Source organism: Pomacea canaliculata, linkage group LG9 (genome assembly GCF_003073045.1).
Source record: "Pomacea canaliculata isolate SZHN2017 linkage group LG9, ASM307304v1, whole genome shotgun sequence".
NCBI lineage: Eukaryota > Metazoa > Mollusca > Gastropoda > Architaenioglossa > Ampullariidae > Pomacea > Pomacea canaliculata.
Genome location: NC_037598.1, coordinates 1,454,634 through 1,479,226, shown reverse-complemented (window position 1 = coordinate 1,479,226; position 24,593 = coordinate 1,454,634). Strand labels below are relative to the sequence as shown.

General features: G+C 38.0%; 2 protein-coding genes across 7 annotated transcripts in view; one reads left to right on the top strand and one right to left on the bottom strand.

Annotated features, from left to right (window-relative positions):
- The window catches only part of LOC112571742 (voltage-dependent calcium channel subunit alpha-2/delta-2-like), a 62,604-nt gene extending 55,398 nt beyond the window's left edge, over nucleotides 1–7,206 (top strand). For all 6 annotated transcript variants that reach the window (XM_025250996.1, XM_025250997.1, XM_025251001.1 and 3 more), the window contains one exon: nucleotides 1,219–7,206. In XM_025250996.1, coding sequence (XP_025106781.1) covers nucleotides 1,219–1,332 — 114 coding nt within the window. In that variant the 3' untranslated portion in view covers nucleotides 1,333–7,206. The remainder of the gene's footprint in view (nucleotides 1–1,218) is intronic.
- A 240-nt stretch (nucleotides 7,207–7,446) lies between these two features.
- Nucleotides 7,447–24,021, bottom strand: LOC112571744 (quinone oxidoreductase-like protein 2). The gene is made up of 9 exons (XM_025251002.1): nucleotides 23,842–24,021; nucleotides 22,394–22,547; nucleotides 20,387–20,483; nucleotides 19,096–19,223; nucleotides 17,974–18,083; nucleotides 16,050–16,131; nucleotides 14,276–14,457; nucleotides 11,659–11,887; nucleotides 7,447–8,282 (listed from the first exon to the last, which is right to left on the bottom strand). Exons 1-9 carry the CDS (start codon nucleotides 23,886–23,888, stop codon nucleotides 8,208–8,210), a joined length of 1,104 nt encoding a protein of 367 aa, XP_025106787.1. The 5' UTR covers nucleotides 23,889–24,021; the 3' UTR covers nucleotides 7,447–8,207.
- Between the last annotated feature and the right edge of the window lie 572 nt (nucleotides 24,022–24,593).

Below are 24,593 nucleotides of genomic sequence, written 5' to 3'. Positions count from 1 at the left end.
TGATCCTGCTCTGTGCATGTGACACGTGGACTCTGCTTGCAGAAATGGAAAGGAGAATCCAGGCATTTGAGAACAAGTGCCTGAGGAGGCTGCTCCAGATCTCATAAAAAGAACAGAGAACCAAAAGTTTTATACGCGTAGAGGGCTGGTAGGCCGGTGTTTGTTGTTAGTTTTTGGCAGGGCCAGCGGATGATTATTGTTGGCAGGACCTGCTGAGCCATCGTGAATGAGGATACTCGGCAGTGATTGGTTGGGGTTAAAGCTGCTAATTGCCCCGGCAGTATAGGAGCATTGTGGAAAGTTAGCCCTCCGAGAGATATATAAGGGCAGAGCTGAGAGGAAACCAGGAGGAAACATCAGCGGATCAGAGAGAGGGAGCACAGACATGCGATAGAGAAGAGACAGACCTGACTTTTAGCACCTCTGTGGCCATTGTACAAGCCCGTGTATTAAAGGGTCGCATACCTTTGAGTGTTAGAAGTTTGTTGTCGTCGCACCACAACCCCCACCTCTCTGCTACAAAACAAAATTGCCACACTCAGTGGACTCCAGGAACCTCTACTTTCAACAGTCAAGTGACATAAGCTGGTCTTCCTTGGTCATTGTCTTTCAAGGCACCTTGAAGGGTAGTCGACACCACGCTGGTCAGAGGAAGAACTGACATGAAGATCGAAGACTGGACTCATCATCCTGTACAGGACCTGCTGACTATTGCCCACAATAGGCAAGATTAGCAGGCCTGTCAGCTGCCAGTCTATCCATGTGATCCCCTAAACCACAGCTGCCGGTTAAGGGGTGACTGACTGAGCATTGATATGAACATTAAGGAACACAGGGAGGAAAAGATGGCAAAAGTAACAGAGTAACCCATTAAAGTAGGTATTTCCAGAAGAGGTGTTAAGTCCAGACCAGAAAGCATGTAGCATCCCCACTGAATGGGGAGACAAAGCCCGGGCAGTCCAAGTACTTGAGCCAGAGAAAGAAACAGTGATGGCCGAACCTCTCTAATTTGATATGTGGGATGATGAGAAACCTGTGTGGGCAAAGCGATGCAAGCCCAAAATGGCAGCCCATACAGATCACATAGGAGTGCAGAAATAAAAGTATTTTTCAAATCACTTGAAAACAGTAGCTAATCCACTTATTTATTTATTCTGTAATGTTTGAAGATAAATGAGGTGTTTGACACAACAGCAATTCTCTTGATACAATTCACAGGAAGATGACACAAAATGTGGAGCTGGAGCCATTCCTCGCAGTGGACTGCTGATTCTCGCAACATCTTTTGCCACAGCAGTAGCAGTGTGGTTACTGAGTCAGGACCTCAGATGATAAACTTTGGTTTATCTTGGACTGGCACCACCACCTCCGGCACCTTAGTCCCATGAATGCTCTCTCACAAGGGGTAGGACTTTGGTATAAACCCAACCCTTATACATATCCACAGCCCACCATTCACCGCTATTCACAGCCTGTCGACACAAGGGCAGAGAGGGATGACTCTACTCTGGCTTGCCTGGCCAGACATTTCAGATGTTTCCACTGATGCAATTTTGCGCCTAGTGTAGGTTAAAAAAAAAACTTCATGCTGGTTGATTCTCATGTTTAAATTGTGTGGTAGACATCATGAAAAAAAGTGTACGGCATACTTTAGCCAGTTCTGTGATGTTATTGTGGTGTATTTTTCTGATGTCTTTGGAGTCTTTGAATTTTTGGGTTAGATCCTGAGAAATTTATTTTATTGCATCACTTTTGTTATTGGCTTCCAGTGTGAAACAGAGCATAAAATTCTAAAATACAATTGATGCAGTAATCCCTCACATGCTGTAGAAAAGTGATATTTCTACAACAGTAGTTTCTTTTCTGTCCTGCACTTACCAGAATTGAATCGCTTTCTCTCTCTAAATAGACCCTTCCCTCTGGAAGTAAGAATTTTCATCAGTTTCAAATCTAAAAAGAAAGTATATAAGGTACAACCATAGTTTTTCTTTTCTACATAAATAGTAGTAGAATTGAAAATGTATTACCTGAATATGTTTCAAAAGTGTTTTTGCCAATGTTAGACATGGAGTAAGTTAAGCAAAGTGCATTAAGAAAAAAAATCTGTCATGATGTAGGCTACTGCAACTTTGTTTTATCAACACAAATCTTGATAGAAATCAAATGGAGTATGATTCTTATCATCAGATTCCTGTGCAACTAGTACATATATCAACATCAGAGAGCATCTTGAAGTAAAATTTGAATGCTTTCTGTGCTGAGAATCGACAAGACACATCTGATCTCGTACCATTTTCCAAAGACAGTGACTAAGTCTGGAAAATTTTAAATTACCACCAGGAAACAAATGACAAAACTATGCCAAGGATGTTAACTGCAGAAAAATATTCATTAAGAAATATCTGCAGTTACATTCCTTATCCTGACTATAGAAATAGAATAAGCAAATTATTTACTATCCTTTGTCACACAGCTGAACAATATACAAAGCAACTCCTATGAGTTTAAAAGAGTCTTTTTGATTTAAAAATATTTTTCATGCTTAGCTGGTTTTTTTTTTAAAACCCTTTTAACTGCACACTTTCAACTGCTGAATGGCATCAGATCAGAATTGGTGTTGTCTGCAAAGGATGCCGGATATTTTCCTTAGTGTTGTTACGGTGTATCTATATATAAATATATCAGAGCTGTATGGCAGTGTGCTTTTAATGGCGTTCCACTCACCTCATTCTACTACCAGGTGCCCTTCCCACCCATTGATCTGAAAGGTGGGGTGAGAAATAAGCTATTGGCAGATGTCTTTGAGATATTTGCTACTGTTAAATCTGGTATTTTGTCATTTGCATTCTCAGTTTCATGTGCATCATGTCATTATGTTTTCTTTGTACTAGGACTTGATGTATTATGCTGTTTCCTGTGATACACTTCTAAAATTGTTGCACCTCTGATTATATTTGTGGTGTGGATTAAAAGAAAGTAATAATTTAATGAGCTCCCAAAACACATGTAGGGAGAAATGGTGGTGGTGTTTACTTTGTTAGAGCCTTTACCAGCTGCCTCTTCTCCACTCCTTATGTACTTCAAGGAATAGACATCCACTTGTCTCTTCAATTTGCTATAAAGGGTTCCTGGGCTACTCAAAGTTCATGGCACAGTGCAGCATAGTAGTTTTGTTAAAGAATCTGTAGAAAGTTTTGTGATGGCAAGAAGATAGTCCTTCAGAAAAAAAAATTCAGATGCCAAATCAAAAATGTATTTTTTAAAATGTTCAGTGTAGAACAAAACAGCTTCATGTTGTCACTTTGTTAACAATAGTAAGAATTGTTAGCATGGAATCGGATCATGCCTCTGGGAAAACATGGTTTTTCTTTGAATGTGGCTCCTGTTTAGAGGTCGGAACTAGCTGAGCCCCAGGTAGCCTGTAGTTTCTGACTTGGCATTTAACAGTATTATTTGTCTGAAATAATGTTGATGCCTGTGATGTCTCATACAAATGTCACATGAAATGGTATGCTAGCTGTGATCTTATTTATCACTCAGATGTGCAGGAAATATTAAGCAATGAAAATACAAAAAAGTTCGTGGAAAATTGTGAACTGCATCATTATTGGTTGCCCAAAGCTTAACAGTATGTATGCCTAGTTTGACCTGCAGGCCACATGATGCTGCTGTTTCCTGTGGTTTCTGTGTCCAGAATATATGACAGATTTTATAATCATTTGTAAATATATTCATTGAGTCTCAGATAGGAACAGATGAACATTTAGAGTAGACCTAATTTTTATGAAAAGTCTGTAAGGCTGCATAAACTTAGTCATTTAGGAAAAACTGTGATGAAGAAACTGTGAAAAAGATTAACTTACAAACATCATAGCTAGATATTGGGACAGGGACACAAGACTAGTGCATTGAGTACTGACATTTCTTTGATAACCTATTCCAGCATATTTGCATCGTACCTCTCTTTTCTTTCCTTCATAACATTGTTTCAAAAGGATTTCTGTAACTAGACTATACTGTGATGAGAAATGCAAAATATATATTTAATTTTACAGCCTTCTCTTGGGCTTTTTTGTCATGACACTGATGCACCTGTGATGGACATTCGTACACTTGTGATGGATCACAGGTGTGCATTCAAGCCATTTCTTTGAATGTTCAGTAGAAAATAAAGGTGTTCAGTGAATACCTGTCCATACATTGTATAATAACTTTGAATGTTGCAGACTGTATGTATATGTATGCATGCCCCTATTTATAGTTGTGTGTGTGTGTGCATGCATATGTGTGTGTACTTATCACAAGCATGTGTGGATGCTTGTACTGTTAAAGTCTGTTACAATCAGCTTTTTTGTTAGTGAATACAAGAAAAAAACTGTACATAAAATACATTTTGCTTTGAGAGAAAACTGTCAGAAATGTTAGCTTTGTCTTGCTGGACAGAAAATTAATCCAAAAAATGTTTTTATCAACAGCTGTTGCACACTTGTCCATCCTGGGTGGTGTTTAGCGTGTGATGTGTGTGGAAAGTGATAGGTGTTTGTGGAGGTTCTCCAGAATTGTTGTATGTGATGCTATACAAACGAGAAATTCATGTTGCGTTTTGGTGCCAAATGTAAGAAGGGAAGAAAATTTGCATTCTGAGTTTAATGACATCACCACTTCTGTCTGATTTATTTGTTGCTTGTGCATTGTGAAGACTCCTCCACTGATAATGTGTTTGTTTAAGTAATAATAATAGTGTGAACTTATAACTCGCAGCATCAAGACCAAGATAGCTCTCTGTGCAGGCCATTAATGATAAATGAAAGATAGCAGCCAGTGGACAGTGAGGTACATATAGAGGCACAGAACAACATAAAGATGAGATACACCAGTAGAATGTTAAGGATAGATGAAGGTATGAAAGGATATAAACAGTATAAGATGACATTTAACTTGACATTATTGCCAGGGAGTTAAAATCTCAGCAAACCTTAAGCAAATTATTGAGAACATTTTTTCATCATTTCTCAAGATTTTAGTTTAACAAATAATGTAATGGAGAGAATATAGTTTGTGGTTATCCAGGCTGTATCAAGGTACAGGTTGGCTTGATTTCATTTTGTTGGTGGTGGTTCCTGCTCATTTCAAGCGACATCATGAATTGTCAACGGCTTTTCACTTCTTCCCTGTTAAGTGTGTATGATTTTTGGCTGAATTGTGCATGAGCTGTTAATGCACTAGCTGTTTAGTAATGTCAACAACACAGTCTCATCAATATTTGAAAGGATAAAAGAAGTTTCAGATAGTAAAGGAGCACTTTCCTGTCCTGTATACTCATTTCATAGAGCAAGTTTTAAAAATTATTTCACAAAAAACTTGGGTCTCATCACAAGTTATTCTCTTATTTAAAGTACATGTACTCTGTATTATGTACAATTTGTTGACTTACAATCTCGCCCACATCATGTAGATTTAGTGTTGTGCTTCTTTTCCCTTTGTGCCTTCTAGATTGTTTCCTCTACTGACCAAAGATGTCAGCCTTTTGTGACTGTGTTCATTTTATGTATTGCAAAATATGAGATTTTTTTTTTCAATTTGCATTTGTAACACTTTATGGTCTTGATGGACAAGGTTTTTTGATGTCATTTATTAGAGCACATTCTCTGGTGTAATATATTGTAAGGTAAAACACTGATGAACTTAGTTAAGTCAACTATCATTCATCAACATGAATGCTAGATGTCAAAAATGTGACCTCAAATGTTGAATATCAGTAACTTGACCCTAGAAAGTGAAGAGAAGGTAAAAATTAGTGCTTTGTGTATAAACAAGCTGGTCACTTACAATCATCAAGGAGATATTTTGATATGGGTGCCAAGGCAAGATTGCTTGATCTTAGTGGTAGTTCGTATAGAATAGATATGCAAACATGTAGACTATGGGTTTTTCAAAAATTGTCTTTTATGGGGAGGAGCGAGGTCATCAGGCCTTTTCTGTTTCAAAGCATTTGCTTCATTAAAACTTCGATCTGATAGTGAGTGTAAGACCTGAAGTGTACAGATCTGGGATAGGGAGTGGCTGGCATATTAGCAAATACTGCAGCTAATTTAGAAGAGAAAGTTGTCCTTTGACATTTGCTATGGTCTTCATTTTTGTTTGTGAAATATGCTACGGCAATTTTCATTGACTTGTGTATTATTGGTGTGGTTCTCATGACCTGCTTCTTACATGGCTTTGGTCCCTCATTCCATCTTTTTTCCTGGGTTTTTACATTGCACCTTGTTGCTCACATTTAAGTTATTTATGTTTATGACATATTCAGTAACAACAAAAATCAGAGCAGATATTCACTCCATATTGTTCCTGCCTACTCAGCCATTTTATTAAAAATAATTTTAGTGCTTGTTAACTTTAGTTATGGAGCTTTATACCCATATATGATAAGCTTTTGCAAAGGAAACACAGTTCAGACCCATCCGGAGTTTTTGAAAGACAGACCCATCAAGCACTGATATAAAGGTTTTGAGATCGGTGATGAAATCTTTTCTTGGAGGAAGAAAGTACTTCCCTAGCACCTTCCCTTCCCCATTTTCAGGACCCTCTGGTGGCGCAATGGTTAGCGCCTGTCATCAATACAGTGAAGGTTGGCTGTCCTGAGTTCAGCTCTCATCTGGGACAGTGATATGTAGCCTTAATTGCTGGGTCCACATAAAACATTCATTTCTCCCCACCCCCAATGCCACCAGACACATGGTCTACTAACATCCACATACTAACAGGTGTTGTCACATTTTGGGGAACCTTGGAATTTGAAGTCACATGTGGCAGCAGGTGTTGACTGTAGATTATTGGCTGTTATCCATAACAAGCGAGTGACAAAACCTGCTTTTTGTTGTTGCTTTTTAATAGTTTCCTCCTTCCTTGAGCTTAGCTGATTGGACATTTCTTTCAGAAGTAGTAATAGTATTAACTGAGTTTTTGGAGATCTTGCTGACCTTTTTGTTTAAAGCTTATTTCATTTTACTTTACTGAGAACAAGTCATCTTGATAAACACTTGAAGTGCAATGCCTCGGCTGATGTGCAATAATTTCAACAATTCTCCTTTTCCTCAATTTGATATTGGTATAGTAGGTGCCCTTTTTTTCTTTTACTTTCTTTGGACTTTTTCCCTGATTTTTTTTAATTCCATGATTCGTGTTTTAATAAAGTACAGAAGTTGATTTATTCTTTGTTGCTTGTGATTTCTCCCCGCCCCCCAAATCTGAGTATGATCAAATATTTCCAACCATGCATTATGTCTATATTCCTACCTTGTAAGGATAGTGTGCAACATTAAGCATTCTTCATCACTAAAATGATCGCAAAAGACGTGTAAAAACTGCTGTGCCTGCCTGCACTTGCTCATCCAAGCACACACACTCATTAGCAGATTACAGGACAAGATAATTTGTAAGCCATGATTGTGAAAAAGTGACAATGTTATTAGCAATCAAAACATTTACTGTCCAGCATATACAGCAATTCATTTTTTACCTTGGTGGCATAAAGACACGCGACAAGTGAAAAAATATAAAATTGTATTTAATACATAACTTTTTATATTTAAAATGGTAATGTATTTGTAAGGAAAGCTTTCATTCTAGGGATTTGAAACAAGCAATAGCAAATGTTTACTTCCAAGAACATTGAGAAACTGTTGAAAACACAATGTCTAAAATGGCAATGTATTAAAGCAAAGTTCTCCTAAGGACTGAACCACTGCAGGTAATGTAGGTTGCAAATTCTAGGGTGGATCATTTCACAGCTCCACTTCCTACTCAGAATGGCAGGCAGGGGAGGTGGTTACATATACTCAACCTGCTTCACCACTTCACCACCATTTAATGGTTTTAGCTAGCAAGTCAGAACTCTCAGCTTTTTTTTCCCCAACATTTGGATTATAGTAAAGTCTTTTCCAGCAATAATTATGCAAGCAGCCAGCAAAGAAACAATTTTCTTTATCCACCCACAATCCTGTGAGATGTTCCCTCCCAATCAGTGAAAATCATGCAACCAGCGGAATTGCATCCACTGATTCAGGTCAGCGATTTACACGTCATAGTGTAGCAGATAATTTATTTGAAATCTGTTCTGCCGTAAGCTCACTGCAATCACAATAAGTAAGTAAATGCTTCTTGTCATTTCCAGTCAATGCTTGCCAATACATCAAGAGAAGATTGTTTTAAACTTCTTTCATCTGAACAACCACCTTTCCAGAAGACTTGCGGTTCAGGATGTAATCAAACGCTGTGTTTATCTGCACGCATCAAAGTGTTCATATACACAATGAGATGTTTATCCATATGACTTTTTACATATTTTTATGAGAAATAAATTCAGAATATAGAAAAATAAAATTTGTAGTTTTTGATATGGTTTTCGTGTTATGAAAAGAATGATCATTGTTTGGAACATGCATACAAACTGACCATTGCCTGGACTGACTCTGCATCAGTTCTATGGAACGTATGTACCAAAGCGCAGGCACATAAGCAAATGAACATCGTCGCTTCAGCAAAGCAGGTCATCAAATATATTGGAATTAAATTTAATTAGTGTGTTTATACAGTGCCTTTCCCATGTACCAATTGAACTCAAAGTGCTTTACAGATATGCAGGTGCACAAGCACACTTTTTATGATAGGCATAAAATGCACCTTCATGAACACCCACACAAACATGCGTACATGTTGCACACACACACAGGGTGGAGGAAACCAGAGAAAACCACAGGTGGTCAGTTCTTGTAACACATGTCACATCCAGAAACAGATATGTTGAAGCATGAATCCATAACACCTAATTCTCATTGTCAAGAGATAGCCACAGCTAAATGTGTCACCAAACTACCCCCAGTAAAGAAAACAAAAAGACAAGATTTTAAAAATTTTTCGTACGTTAAGAAAAAGTAAACATCATCCCCTAACTATTTTTCGGCTGTTGGGAAGTAAGGCGTTAGGGATGGCACTTTTTTAGTGGTCAGCTTTTTGTGACGGTAGTAACCATCTCTTCTCCCTCTTACTGATTTACTTTCCCCTGCAGTCTATGGAGTCAGGTACCCATTCAAACAAGACAAGAATATTTTATTGTTAAGGCCATTGGCCCCTAACAGGAGGGTGACATCACTATGACTTTGCACATTTCTAATGCATTACATGAAGATAAACAGCAACATGAGTAATATATTGAGCATACAATTACATGGTGTATTGTTGTCTATAAGGCACCTCTATATGGGTGCTTAAATACTACATACTTCAACATACTGTATAAACACATGTATAACATATTGTAGGCTTTATGTGGCAGTCTGCTAAGAGTCATACTCAAAATATATAGCCAATATTTAACACTTTTTACAGTTACATGTAAGGGGTATCTTGATGTTTCTCCATAAACTAGGGCATTAGGAGTTTGTAGTAGTATGCCCAGAAATCTTTTTAAAGCAAAAGTGTGGACTGTTTCTATTGGTTTGAGAGTGGCAACAACTCCCCATAGCTCTGCAGCATATGCCATTACAGGACGAATCTGACAGTCAAACAGTTTTAAGAAAACATCAGGAGCATGTTCACCAATAGACCATAATCTCTAAGGACTCCAACTACACCTTTTTTGGCACAACTTGCCACACCATTTAAAGCATGAGAGAAGGACAAACAAGTGGACATGTACTAACCAAAATATTTATGTATATTTAAATATTAACATATAAAATATATGTGTGTGTAGATGTGCATGTTGTTGGTTTTTTTTTTTTTTTTCATATATATATATATTTTAGAAACAGCACACCTCCCATTTTAATTGCCCGTTGGGACTAATAAAGTTGATTGTTATTGTTATTGTTGTTGTTAAAACTGATATATTTTGGACTCCAAAGAGCTATTTCTCATAGGACAAAATAAAACCGCCATTTCTAAATACCATGATTTTAGACTTATCTAAATTGACTACTAGACCTAATTTTCATGAAGTATCCTTAGAACATTAAGCTGATTCTGCAGACCAGCAACAGTATCCAAGATTAATGCTGCATTATCTGCAAAGAGCAAAATAAATATTTCTAGGATACCTGGATTTAACTGAATTCCATGTTTACATCTTTTGCTAACTCATGAATAAATAGTGAAAACAAAATGGCTACAATTTCTTCCTGCTTCAACCCCCTGAGACAAAGAAAAGGTTCTGATACATCATCTCCTACTTTTACTTGAGCTTTAACGCTAGAATGTATTCCTTTTATAGCATTATACAATCTTCCTCTAAACTATTCTTTTTTCAATGTTCTCCAGAGTTTTTCCCTTATGACTGAGTCAAATGATTTTTTGAAAGTAAATAAATACCACATACAATTTCTTTCGGCTAACAAGTTGTTTCTGGTCTAACGCAATTTCTTTGAAAGCCTGCCTGTACCTTGTTAATTTTTTCGTATTTTTCTATCCATTTACTCAGTCTTCTATTTAGAATATAACTATAAATCTTGCTGCAAAATTTTAATAGTGAGATTCCTCTGTAGTTATCAGGCTTGTCTGCCTCACCTTTTTTGTGAAGCAGTTGGATTAGAGCTTCTGTCCAGAAAGTTGGGTAAACACCTTAAATATGTTGTTAAAATACTTTGTCAAAAATAGTGTGACTAGGGCTGACGAGTTCTAAAAAACACTCGCCTATTAACCCATCTGGACCAGCTGCTTTACCATTTTTCAATGCATTAATAGCGCCTATGATTTCACTTGCTGATATGTCCGTGTCAAGCTCTGAAAGCAAACTATCATCCTCGTCCTCCTCGATTTCTTCATCATTAACAAATAAAGCAGGATAATCACAATCATGGGTATTAAGATCAAACTTTAAATCTTTATCTAGGTCAACACCCAGGAGATCGTTAAATGCTTTTAAAAAATGGTTGAACCATTTACTAATTTTATTTTTATTTGTCTTTTTCAAGAGGAATATTTTTGTTGTCCCCCAAAAGGCTTTTGAATCTTTATTGTAATTTTTAAAGGTTTCTACCAAACTATTTTTATATTTTTCCTTCTTCATTTTTATAGTTTTATATAGCTTTCTTTTCATAATGGATTTTCGCGACCGATTTTTTTCTTTCTTTTAAATGTCTGCAAGCAATGACACACTTGTTTCCTTACATTTGTTATCAAAACATAGTTGGCTTTTTTCTTTACCTGCTATGACGTTTTTCATGGACTGGCCTATTATTAGAAGTCTCTCAGTGAACTTGCTAACGGCTGCATCAATATCTAAGTCAATAAGGTGTGTAGCATCATCAAAGTTTTGATTAACATGCTCCAACTGCCCATTCCTAACAGAAATGTTGAGTTGCAAGTTAGCTGCGCCACACTGGTTTCAAACCAACACACCTATGAGATTAAATGCCAGTGTTTTACCGCTTAGTTATCCTCTTCTCCCTGCCTTATGTCTCACACAAAATATCTTTAAATGTTCCTCTCTGCTCTGAGGCACTGATAAGCTTTTTCATGAGAACATTATTTTTTTGGTCAAACTTCTGTAATCATGCAGGCCTCCCATGGATGAAATTTTAAGCATTTCACAAGGACAAAGAATTTATGTTTCTGTTTTGATTTAGTTTGTTGACTGGTGATGAGATCCTATTAACTTACCTCCTCAAGAGGAAAGATCTTGCCAACATAAGGATGAAGTCTGTCTTGAGCCAATGCTGTCATGACATTTACAATGGACTCATCGAAGGCTGGATGCTGCCGTGTGCTGTAATCCCCCCACCACACACCATGGACACTGCAGGACTTGAGCAGAAGATGATTGATGGGAAGTTTAGGGATGTGACCTGATGCATAGCCAACAGTTACAATTCGCCCTTCAAATGCAGTGCTGGAACAAAATGACCCTCTTAATAGAATTTGTACAGCACAATGCACCTGTAGGAAAGACTACAGATGAATCATCAGTTAATTATTCAGCCAAGAAACAAGCAAAAGCAAATGGATAACACCATGGCCAACATGAGCGAAGTGCACAGATGAAGCTCAGGAACTGCAGAGTGAGCAGATTAAGTTCGCTGGGTTATGAAGGCATTTCATAAAGAGGTGGCTTTTATGGCCGGACTTCAAAGTTTCAAGTTTAGACTTCTTATGTGTCTGTTCTCATGAATTAGTGTGTATGACCAATGACAAAGTGAAGTCTGTTTAAGGTTTAGGGTTACACCTCACAGGTTTAGAGGGGTAAGCGAAATAATCTCATTCCCGACTGCACACATAAGGCTAGCAGAGTACCTGTTTGGAAGAAAAGGGAATCAATCATAGTGATATTTTGTTATTCCTTGCCCAGTCAAGGCAGTCTTGAACATAGTTTCAGAAACTTTTTAAGATCTAAATTTGATTTATAGTTGGCAGGTACTGTTAGTGGACACAGTAGCCAGTAGTGACCACCATAAGCCAGTGGAAATCCATGGGGCTGGTGAGGGTGCTGTAGCCGGTTGGTGACCACCAGGGTCTATGTGAAATGTAAGTGGGCTTCTGGTACTGTTGGTTGTGAGTGGGTGACCGCTGGACTCATCACAAGCCTTGTAGGTAAGTGCTTGATTTCTTGGTGGTTTTACAATCTTTTTTCTTATAAGTGGAAGCCTTGACTAAAAGACAAGAGGCTGTAGATGTGTGTGCAAGAGGGAGCTGTATTAAAGTACCCCATGTTTGTTGATTTAGGGATACAACTGACGGGTAGCGCGTTGGGCACGCACCCTTTTTGTTGGTTGAATTTTGAAAGGAGAACTCAGCAGGGCTGCATCAGGTCATAGCTATAGGTGGGTCTTGGAGGGGAAATTTTGTTGTTTCATGTTGAGGCCACCCAGTGACAGATGTTCTTTTGTTTTCTCCACAGGCTTACCATCTTTGTCATCCTTATTATCTTATTCTTCTTAACTTCTTACATTCTTTATATCTTCGTGTGATCTTGTCGACCTTGTCCTGGTTCTTGTTGTCGCTGCATTTCTTCAATTTCATCATCTCATTCCTCTGCCCATTTGTGTGTAGAGTCTCAAGTGTTCTGCTTTTTGTCCTCCCTTCATTTCTTCGTTCCGTCACCTTGTTCGTCTAGTTCTGCGTCGTGCTGTCAATGATGCAGCTCAGACTGTCGACCAGCAAAGGGTCCCTGAGCACATCGGACAGACAGTGCAGTGGTGGTCAGCTCAAGCCTGAAGGCCTCAGGGGTAATAACGCTGACAGTACTGAGCCACATTATGTGTGGGTGTTATTTATTATCTCCCTTACTAACATTTCTCATTACCTTTTTTCTTTTTTTTTTCTCGCGTGGGGTAGTCCCGTTTTCTTGTGTGTGTGCGCGCGCGTTTGTGTATTGTCACATTTGTTTCCATTCTTATCTATATGTGATTAAGCTTCTTATTTGTACGGTTCATTTCGTCTTTGTTGTGGTCTACTTTAATCGAAGGTTCGATAGGTATGTTGAGTCCCGCCTCAGGCTGAGCAAATGGGTGTGTTTGTGCCAGCTGTGTGAGCGTGCATCCAGCAACGCTGGGGGCAATCCACGACACTGTTATCGGTATGACCATTAGTGTGCAGGGAATAAGAGTCTGCTGTTCATTATCTAAATTACAGGAGAAAGTGATCCCTGTCTGGTGAGCTGTTTGCACATGCAGAGAAAATATTCACACCCTGATACACAGGAATGTGTACAAGACATCAATACTCAAGTCCTACTCTGAAATTCTGATAAGTTTTACAGACGGATCATGCGCCCTCTTTCAGTGGGAGATATATTAATAGACTCAAAACTTTGTCTAAAGGATCAAGAACCTTTGACTGGTGAGTGTGTGATTGTGAAAAGACAGTGTAGTGATTATGATAAATGATATTGTGTGATTTTTAAGCTTGTTTGAAATGGAGCAGAAATTGGTATCTGTAGAATGGGGAGATTACCTTGTGCTGCGTTGTAATAACTTTGTCAATATTTTTATCAGGATCTCCATACACAAAAAATATATAAAAAAACTAGTAATCATTTTTGGGCTGCATGAAACAGGGAACCCATGAACAGACTTTTGTTTTTTGTTGAATGAAAGAACAAGTGCAGATGAAGTATTGTTTGCCTGTGTGCTGGACATGTTAATGATATATTATGTACAAAAGGTTGTAAAGTGTGCTACCAGCTAAAAGATGCATCTTTGTTGATCATGTTTTGATGCAAGTCAACAGTGAGGTAGCTGGGTAGAAACAGTTTCCAATGTTTTCAAAAAGTACTGTTTACCTTTTTAAGCAGTCCATGAAAATGTCACCACCTACATGGTCCACCACGACATTGACTCCTTTGCCATTTGTGATTGCTTTCACTCGGTCTGGAATTTTCGCAGTATAATAATCTATGATATGCTTCACTCCTCTCTGTTTGAGTAGTGCCACTTTGTCCTCCCCACCACAAACACCAATTACCTGAAAGCAGTAATGTGACCGCATGAAAATAACATGAATCATGATGATAGTCTATCACCACTCTCTGTAATTATGTTAAAATTCATAATAACCATCCTTAATAACACTTCTCGTATCTTTTGTGGTCTAAAACATAGCGGAAACTAAAGTGAACAAGTAGTTTACTCAAAATGTAAAAATTTTCAAATGGTTTTATGTTAGCAGCAACAAAACATTACTAGGAAATACTACTAACAACAATCCCAAGTGCAATTGTACCTAAAGAAACCAGCATGTACTTGTTACAAACCTATTTTTCTTTTAAAGCCCTTGAATGGGAAGAGAACGAGAAAGGGGAAAGGCGAGCAGATGTTGAGTAATTTGTGTGGGAGTGTGCATAGCTGTGTGTGGGTGCAAGAATCTCATTATTTCTTAATGTAATGGTGTCATTGAGAAGTTCTACTAGTATTAATTGTGACAATCAGAGCTGCGAAAGGAGTGATTTTTGTTACTGGTTGTGTTCGTTCTGAAGTAGTCTCCCCTTGACTGGGTGGGTAACTTTTTTCCTTTCCTTGTTTTATTAAAGGCCAATCTTTTAGGTTAGTTACGAGCTATGTTTATGACAGTTGCTGGTTGCTCAATTTGACATGGATTTGTTGTACTCCAACAGCCAAAAATGAGAATATAATAGTAAGTAATAAAATATTTCATTGTTTGGCACTTTGAATGTATTGTGTAAATAATTTGGTTTTTTTTTTTTTGTCTTCTTCGAGCTTTCTGTTTAACACCTTTCATTTGAATTCAGTACAAGACAACAAAAACTACATTTTTTGCAAACCCTATGGCTTAAATGTTTAAAAGAAAAAGCTGTTTAAATGATGTGTCAATCATGGTTGTTTTTATTGTATATTAATAGGTGTAAATATTGGAATAAGTCGTACTTCATGCCACAACTATCATTCTAAAAATTTAATCGCATCTCTGTTCATCCACATTAAATAAGTTTTGACTGGACTTGTTAAAAGAGTTGATTTATTCACATAAAAAACCTGCTGAGTTTAGTCTGAGTCAGTTTTGTTTTTAGAATCTCTTGAATCTGTATGTTTATAAATAAATGTAAATTAATAATTGGGGAATATAGTAGTGTAAATTTAAACTGAATGACCATTACATTTTAAGGACTGTTTTCTCATCTGTGTGTTTTGTACATCAGTGCACCTGGTCTAGCTGTACTCTTTTGTCTGTGTTGTGCTCCTGTTAGAGCTTGGAACCTGACTCCTAAAGCTTCTGAGGAATTTTTACAATAGTGACAGTAACAAAAGACTTTTGTGTTTAAAGGGAAAATATGATTTTAATAATCTTTATGTAATTCTGTAAAGTACATTATTTTGTGCGTTGAAACATTTTTATTATATTTTTAAATTCTGACTTTTGCTGGTGTTTTCTATCTCGTCTGAAAGTAACTGTACAGTTGCATGCTACAGTAATAGAAATAAGTTAACAACTTTGGCAGATGCAACCATAGCTTAATAAAACTAGCAAGTACTAAAAACTACTTCGTAACACCGAAAGAAAAGTAAGGAGAATGAACTGATGGCCAGTTGCCTTTGTACCTCAGCGCCAAAAACATTGAGTGCAATGTCAACAGCTGCAAGTCCTGTAGCCCCTGCTGCTGCAGTCACTAAAACAGTTTCCCTACATGAACAAATAAACCCAAAACACATAAATGAACACATTCTGAAATGTATAAATCAGCAAAGGTTATTGAATCTGTACCCTGTAAACTTGTCAGTACTGGTACTGGTGGCTGGGGAAAGCACAAGGATAGATGCAGCTGCTGACAGTGCTCATTATTTCTGACAATGTGCACAGGACCACAAGTCCACTCCTTTACATTTGTAAACCAGTTTATCCTCTTACCTTCATTAGCACTGAGTGCTCTTCAAGGTACCTGGCTTGAAGGACAGTCTTTGACAGCATGCTGCACCAGGTCACATTGCCAAAACAGACCAGCTTTCACTGGTTAACTGTTGTCAGAAGGGGTTCCTGGTATCCTATGCGTGGCAACAATACATTATGTAATGACACTGAAGCAGCTTCCTCAGGCACTTTTCTGATCAGTCCTACAAGAGACTTGTACGGATTGTACTTCACAGTGAACTAATGTTATGACTCCATCAGACCCTGTCCGACCTAGCCATTGCCGCTATTGCTGTTGTAGTCTTCATGGGGATATCTGTCAAGGAACTGCAGTCTCTGGAGAGGGTGGCTTCCAAGTATATAAAGCTATTTACCTCTTTGAGCTTTACCATATAGAGTCAATGCCAGGTGACTTTTTTCCTCTTCAGGTTGCATACCACTCTTTTGACCTCTTCCTGTGGGTTTAGTAGGTCTGCAGGCTCGCTGGTTCTAGTCTGGTTGCTGTGAAGGATGCTCTTCAGCTGGGTTGTACATAATTTTTGCGATGTTCTGTCCATCAGAAGTACACCACTGCTTTCTGTGCAAAGGCAGCCATTACGGTCTTCAGTGACTTAGGTCTTGTGTCAGCCTGTCTTGGTGAATAGCTAGCTCATAAGCCTTTTCATGGTCGCCCTATACTACTTTCTTCTCTATGGTGTCTCATTGGCTCTCAATCCACTTCTCTCCATCCCTTTCCTGATGGCTCAGATCCCTTCTTTTTACTTGAAAGCTGCTTCAGGGATTGCTTTCCTTTCCCTCTTCAAGGTAATCCTTTGGTCACAGAGGTCTAGGATAATGTTCATGACCCAAGGTTGTTTCTTCCTTTGATGTCCTAGCACTACTTGGGCTGTTGACAGTAGCACTTTTCTGATGTTTCACAGTCCAAGTTCAGTGCAGTGAATTATCCTCCAAGATTGAAGATTTATTGCTGCAACACGTAGGTCTTGCAGCCTCTCCAAATCAAAGTGGATTCATGTTTGAGTGGCCCTCATTTTTAACTTCAACTTCAGGCTTGTTAAAAAAAAAGTTATGTCAGCACCTGGATATGGCCCTGTTGCTGCTGGATTTGAAACATCTAGGCAGCAGAATAGTTGATTTGGTTATGGACCAATCCATTAGTGAGTGCCAAGTTCCCATCCTCAATTTCTTGTGAGGATATAGGATATAGGCTAAGGTAAACTGGTAGCTCCGTGCAAATGCTGGTAGTCCAAGCCCCCCTGTATGCTTGTGCAGTGATTTTATACATATTGCTTCTAAAAGTATGCATGTTTCAGTTCTAATTTCAATGAATGGCCAATTTCTTTATCCCTAGTCATTCCCAGCTTAACTCCTAAGACTTTGCAATCACCAGTTTCGGAGGCAAACAATGCATAAGAAAGCTACAATTACTGACGATAATCACAATAGCAAGTGTAGTTTAAGTACTGGGTAGGCTGCTGTAGTATTTAAGATTATAAAGATTCAAATATCCATTCACTTTTATCTCTACAGTTGCGTATGCAGGCACGCACCCTGGCACATACAACTCCCCTCACTCACTTCTCTCTTGCACTGGAGCAGAAAAGTTTCAATGCTCACCCTGTTTTCAGGCATGCTGAACGTGACAAAGCCATCATGGCAGTTCCATAGGAGCAAAGTGTTCCAGCTGCCACAGTAAAAGGAATGTGTTCTGGAATGGGGAACATCATCTTGTCCAGCAGAAAGAAATGCCATGACACAAAAGAAGAAAACAAAACAGTTTAGACACAACCCTTGATGTAGACTGACCTAAATTACTTTTTAATAATGTCACTTATGGGCACAACCAGCACAAAAGCTTCAAGCCTGTGTTAATGAAGCACTGTCTAATAAACAAACTGACATTTGTGACATCATGGCAAATGAGCTCTTGTTCTCTGTACAAAACCCTGAAAAGTGTTGTGCTGTTCATAATCTTGTATCTTAGGAATCAACAAAATATTTTTTGCTCAGATTTTGGGAATTAGCATCATTTTAATAAACTAAACCTACTCGTCAGACAATTAATTTGGACCTGGTTTAGGCTTCACCTTTTTCCAGTTCATGAGGTTTTGCACTGTTAATAATGAACAGAAGTGTTAAGTGTTAATGTCTCACAGTCTAGCTAGACAATGACATAGGCAGTGACCTGTAAGTGGTTCAACATGTCTAGGGTACAAGCCATGTGGATGACAGAGCCCAACACTCTCTTTTCACCATTTCTACCTTCTCTGATAAATCAGGTACCCATTGCTCCTGGCAGGGCAGGGAGAGTTTTTCAGTCCTGCAAGTCTAGACAAACCTCTAGCCAGCAACTTTCAGTTCTGTACTTAGTCGCACAAATCAAAGGGTTGAAATTTGTTGTTGGGGGGAAGCCTCAGTAGCCTGTGCTCAGCAATGAAATCTCTCCCTGTCCAAACTGCAGCTGACCGGCAGAAATGAGTACCAAATTTCTCAGGGGAGGTAATGATGGCAGGAGTGAGTTGGACTCCAGAATCCCAAATGTCATGTCCTCAACACAGTGAACCAACACATTCACCAGTCTTTCGCAGAAACAAGGCTATGGTATTACACAAATGTTATGTACACACATGATGAACACTGTGACAGGAATTACAATGACCTTACTAATCTTGTATTTGTTATCTGTTGTTCATATACATGGCACACTAGAAAGTGAATGTGCTAGTGCTTTTGTCATACATGGGGGTCTACCAAACAGAAGTCAGCAAAAGCATTCATTCCCCAGGAGAGTGCAATCACACGATCACCCTTCTTGAAACCTTCGACTTCTTTGCCAAGTTTCTCTACTCTCCCTGCAAGCTCGCACCCTTGAACAAAAATAAAAATTGATGATAATTAGTAGTCTTAAGATTAAAGTTTGTTTCTAGAAACAAAACTAATAAAATACTACTTGCTGATTCATTCACCACTTGCATATTCATCAAACATGCTTGCTGTTTGGGAACATTCAACTGACCCATTCACAGGTAAGTAGTCATTGAATAACTCAAATTGTATCCTACATTTTGTTTTCAGCTTCTGCTAGCATTTGTATGCTTTATATATATATAAATATTAACCCACAGCATGAGTGTCACTATCCAATGGATAAAAGGTGTGACAGAAGCTAATTCCTGTAAGATCAAGAACTTGGACACTGTCCATGCCAAACCATGCAACACCATTTGCAGCAGACTAGTGGTGGTCACGGATAAGAATGACAAGCTGCACAAGTCAGGGACCATCTACCACATCCAGTGCCATGACTGTCACCATGCTTATGTGCATGAAATGGGGAGAAAACTGAAAACTAAAATTGGAAGAACATGGAAGGGAGTCCTTGTCAGTGGGGGAACTTCTGCAGAACAGCAGACGTCTTCTGCTGGGAGATTTCACCATCTTGGACCATAAGGTGCAGTGGTTTCAGAGAAGGGTGATGGAAACTATTTACACTGTTGCTGCAAAACCTTCCTTCAATAAAGACAGAAGGTAACACCAAATACTGGCAGTCTAAAACAGTCTCATACAGTCATATGCCCAAAATTCCTCTTTGAATGGTGTGCACTGAAGACCCCAGTCACTTAACTTGCTGAAAAGGTGTGTGGGTACATGTGAAAAGCTCCAGTGAACACTACTTTTTTCCCTTGAATGTAAAGGTTTAGTTTTCCTTTTGCCATATGGTTCAAATTATGTCACATCTAGTACAACAATAAGCTTGAGCAGGCTTTTATTTATAAAGGCCACTATTGTCTACCTATGAAATTGAGGCTTCAGGTATAAATTGGTTTTACACACACTAACAACCCCAGCTATTCTTTTAAGGTGGATGCAAACAGAAAGTATTTTGAAAAATGACACTTTTGATCAGCTTTTGTGACATTTAATAACTTTTCATGCAAGTTAAATTAAATGGCTAATTGTGACAATTGTAATCTCTTCTTTCTCGCAAATATACACATAAAAGGATGCTGGTAGGAAAACAAAAACTTGCCTGGAACAAATGGCGTTTCAGGACGTATTTGATATTTTCCCTGTGTTATTAAGAGATCTGCAAAGTTGATGCCAGCAGCAAATGTTGAAACAAGCACCTGCATGAAATATATTGAAATATGTATATATCAGTGAACTATATGTCAACACTTATGTACAATGATGCCATTGTTGAGACTGGAATTTGACCCTGGTTAATGTGTGATTTTTGTATTCACATCTTCATTTGGTGCTGTGAAATTAAATATAATAATACAAATTGGCATAAACATCCATTTATAATCATTCTTATATCTACTAATATTACATAGGTGATTTACAAAGTAACACAGTATTACAGAAGTGACCAACCAGATATCAGAAGTAGAACTCTTAAAAACTTTGATATTAATGTCAAATGTACTTGTGAAAAAAATTATAGAAAAATTGATATCTCTGTGCATATTAAAATGAATAAATGTCATATTCTCTATAGTTGTATGATACTTAGGAGTGTTTGATGCAAGTCTGGGTTACCAATGTAGCAGCTATTGACATGATTATAGAGAGTTTGAGATTCGCAACATATACAGAAATGGCACTCCTCTAGGTGCAGCGGCTGTGAGAAAGCAAGTTGACAGAAATGCAAAGGTATGGGGGAAATGCATTGTCAAGTCACATTCATTAACCTCCTTTAGTTTATATAGCAGGAGTTCCTGTGACCACTAGAAGAGGATAAGAATGTCTGAAATTAATCCTGTTCTATTGTTCAAATAATTCTCAGATGAAGAAATGCTAGAGCTTGGGGAAACTTAATTAAAAGAAAAAAAAGTTTTATTTGAAGAAATAAATTCAGACTGGTGCTACAAGTACTTCAGGTTTCACAAAGACTTTCATAGGCTTTTTTTGTGTAAAATGTACAAGCATTTTAAAAGCAAAGTTATACAACACCATAAATCATATACCAAATCTTTTGGGTTTTTTGTAAACTAGAGGCAATGATATAAATGATGATGGTCTAACATTTTGATATCTCAAGATTTCTAGGAGTTATAAAAGTCATAATCAAACATGGTACCCCCAACTCCATGAGAATGCGGCTAATATTTTTAAAAGAAAGTGTTAATTTTATCAAAAGCAATGTTTATACCATTATATCTATGCATCATCCTATAGCTTATGTATTTCTAAATAAATCTGCAAAATTTTAATGCTGTAGCACAAGCCTATCTTGAGATATATTGCTTTGCATGTAAGCCCTTGCACTTAAAACGGAAATCAGAGAAATACAAGTTCAAAGATTTAAATGAATATATCTTATATCAGATCATTTTTGAAAAATATATTTCAGTGTTTATATGCTACACTTGACATCCTACTATGTAATTTAAGTCTATCCTAGTATGATAGAACTATGTATCTCACACTAGCGGCTTTCTTGCTCAGAAACTATTAGCTTTTTTTTTTCTGCGTTTTCTCATTGTTTAGGTTTCTAGTAATGCCTTATGATCTGCTTGCCTTCATTAGATTAAGCACTGTTTCATACTTACATTCCATAAAAATTCACTTATTTGTTTCAATGGTTTGTTGTTGATCGTCACAGTATTAATAACAGCTTTCACTTAATACAATGAGCAATTTAATGTACTTTCCTAAATATATTACTGCAAAAATGACGATTTGTAGTTGCAATGTATGTTGACTTTACTTGTATCTAAAGTAAAAGCTAAAAAAAAAAAAGACTTACACATTCTGGTCACAAGAGAACTGCTAGACTCCATCCTACGCATCACAATGTGTAGCTGTATGCCTGTCCTTTGCTCAGCTGATGACATAGAGTGTATGTTTTTACAGCGCCACCCATTGCTGTACTGTACCTGTCATGCTAGCTATGAATCTCAAACTCTCTAATATTGAAAACCACACTACTTTGCAGACAGTTAAACATGAGAAAGTAAATAAACCCAGCCAGCATGTACAATGTATGCTAAACTAATACTACCACCAGAATGCTGGAAACTGTATATACTTTGCCTGCAGGTACATCTGGCAAAGGTGCATTTTGTATCTTCAGTGGCTGCCCAATTGTTGTACACACTGCAGAACGATAGCATCTTGTGTCTTGTGTTGTGCAGCTTTGAATCACTGGCTTGTTGTGTTGGATCCCACTATTGGACAATGCCCTGAAAGCAGCCAGCATAAAAAAACTTTGGTAAATGCAAGGTTTCCAATAGTGGAGCCCACAACTAGAAGGTTCACAAAATTTAGATATGTTAGTATCTAAATCTGCTCAATACCTATGTATTTGCTAGAGCCACCATGGTAATCAGTTTCAGCAAAATGTACTAAATAGTTGCATGCTTTTGCCAATACCTCCCTTGAACTTCAATACAATCTGTAAGTTACACAGTGAGATGTAGACCCAAGTTGCAGATAACATAAACATCACTGGCTTACAGGCAGTAGGAATTATAGTTACATGTACTAAATATGCAAAGTATCCCAAGTAAACATCTACAAAACTAAACACTTAATGATATGGAAATAGGTGGTATGATTTGTCAAATGTCATATGGTCACAGGATATTTTTGCTACTGTGCAACAAAACAATGGAACTCTCTCCCTTTCCAAATCAGCTGTCATACCCATAACTGATCAGTCATGAAAAGGTACCTGTTCCTTAAGCATTTATACTCCTAACAAAAGTCCACACAAGGCTGGTCCTTAGTCACACCCTTACCCCCTTTTTCTGCTTGTTACTTCTCTACTTGTCTTCCTTTGCAAAATCCTGATGCCCTCAGTCCTTGTTACTTGGTTCCTTCTTGCACTTTCTGTATTTGTCTTTTGTCATCAGTAGTTGTTTATCGTTCCATTGTTCATGTTATTTGTTCTTCTGTCCCTTGCATGTTATCCATGACTCGTTTTTTTGTGTGTGTGTGTTTTGAACACACTACAAGCATGCTCCTTAGAAGCACGATTTTGTGCTATACAAATCTTGCATTTATTATTATTATGAAATGTCATCAGCAGGGAAAGGAATAATATTTTTTTTCCATCAAAAGATGGCCAGGTAATGTATAACTTTAGAATGAATTCGGAGTTTAGATATATTAAAGCCTTCAGGTTAGGGATGTGATTATATTTCTTTCCACTTTCATGGTGTGTGTCATTACATCCATAACATTAACAACTTATGTTGTATGTCTGTGTCTTCCTAAAGTTGTTTTGATAGCTAGATGAGTTCAGGGCTTTCAAACCGTTTTGTATACCGTCCTATCATTGATGATATTGTTATTACTAGTCAGATATTTAATTTATCTTAATAACTGTGCCATAATAATTTTCTTTAAAGCACTATTACAAGCTGTTTGTAAAGTGTTATCGTCTTCAAGTGCACATCATATCATCACTGTTCTATTTTCTAACCCTGCTTCTGCGTTAATGTGAATTACTGCAAGCAGGAAGGAAACAATTACCTCACAAATGGTCTAAGCAGCACTTCGGGTGGCGTGAAGAACGCCATGGATGTTAGAGGTAAATTCTGTTTCCGCAGCAGGTAGTAAGGAACTAGAATGTTTACAGTAAAATCTCCAGCCTGCAACTCGACGGGACGGCAGACGAACTTCGCTCCCTCTCGGTGACGTCAGAGGCGCATGCGCATTTGTGTTCCGTGCATTGCGCTGTGACCTTTTGATGGTTCAAGGCCGAACTTTGAGTTCATCGGTCAAGGCGAGGGAAGGTTGAATATTGGGACACTGCAATGTGAAACTCTGGGTTCAGATCTCGTCTCGGGACACTCTGTACGTGACACCTGTCCGCAAGGTTGGGCGTCGGGGGTTTTCTCCGGTTTCGTCTCTTCTTAAGGTGGAAGCACTTTCCTAGCAAATAAACCAACCGTTCGTTGAATTCTTTCATCTCGCCCGACAGTTACATGGGATAGTCACAATTAATTAAGCGATGACGGAGACAACTTGCCCGATCGGCGCTTGCGAAGAGACAGCTGAGGAGAAACGGCTTGCTGTCAGGGTTAGGTTTGCCTGTGTTCTCCATTTTATTATTATAATAAAAAAGAGATCGATTTATTCTTTATTGCTTCATGAGCATATAGCTCGATTCAGCAAGGGTGTGAGCATCTATCACAATAACTAATGTCAAGACCAGTTATTCTCAACTTCTCCATGGACGTGTGCTAAGAAACTCTACACATACATATACTTCAAAACACAAC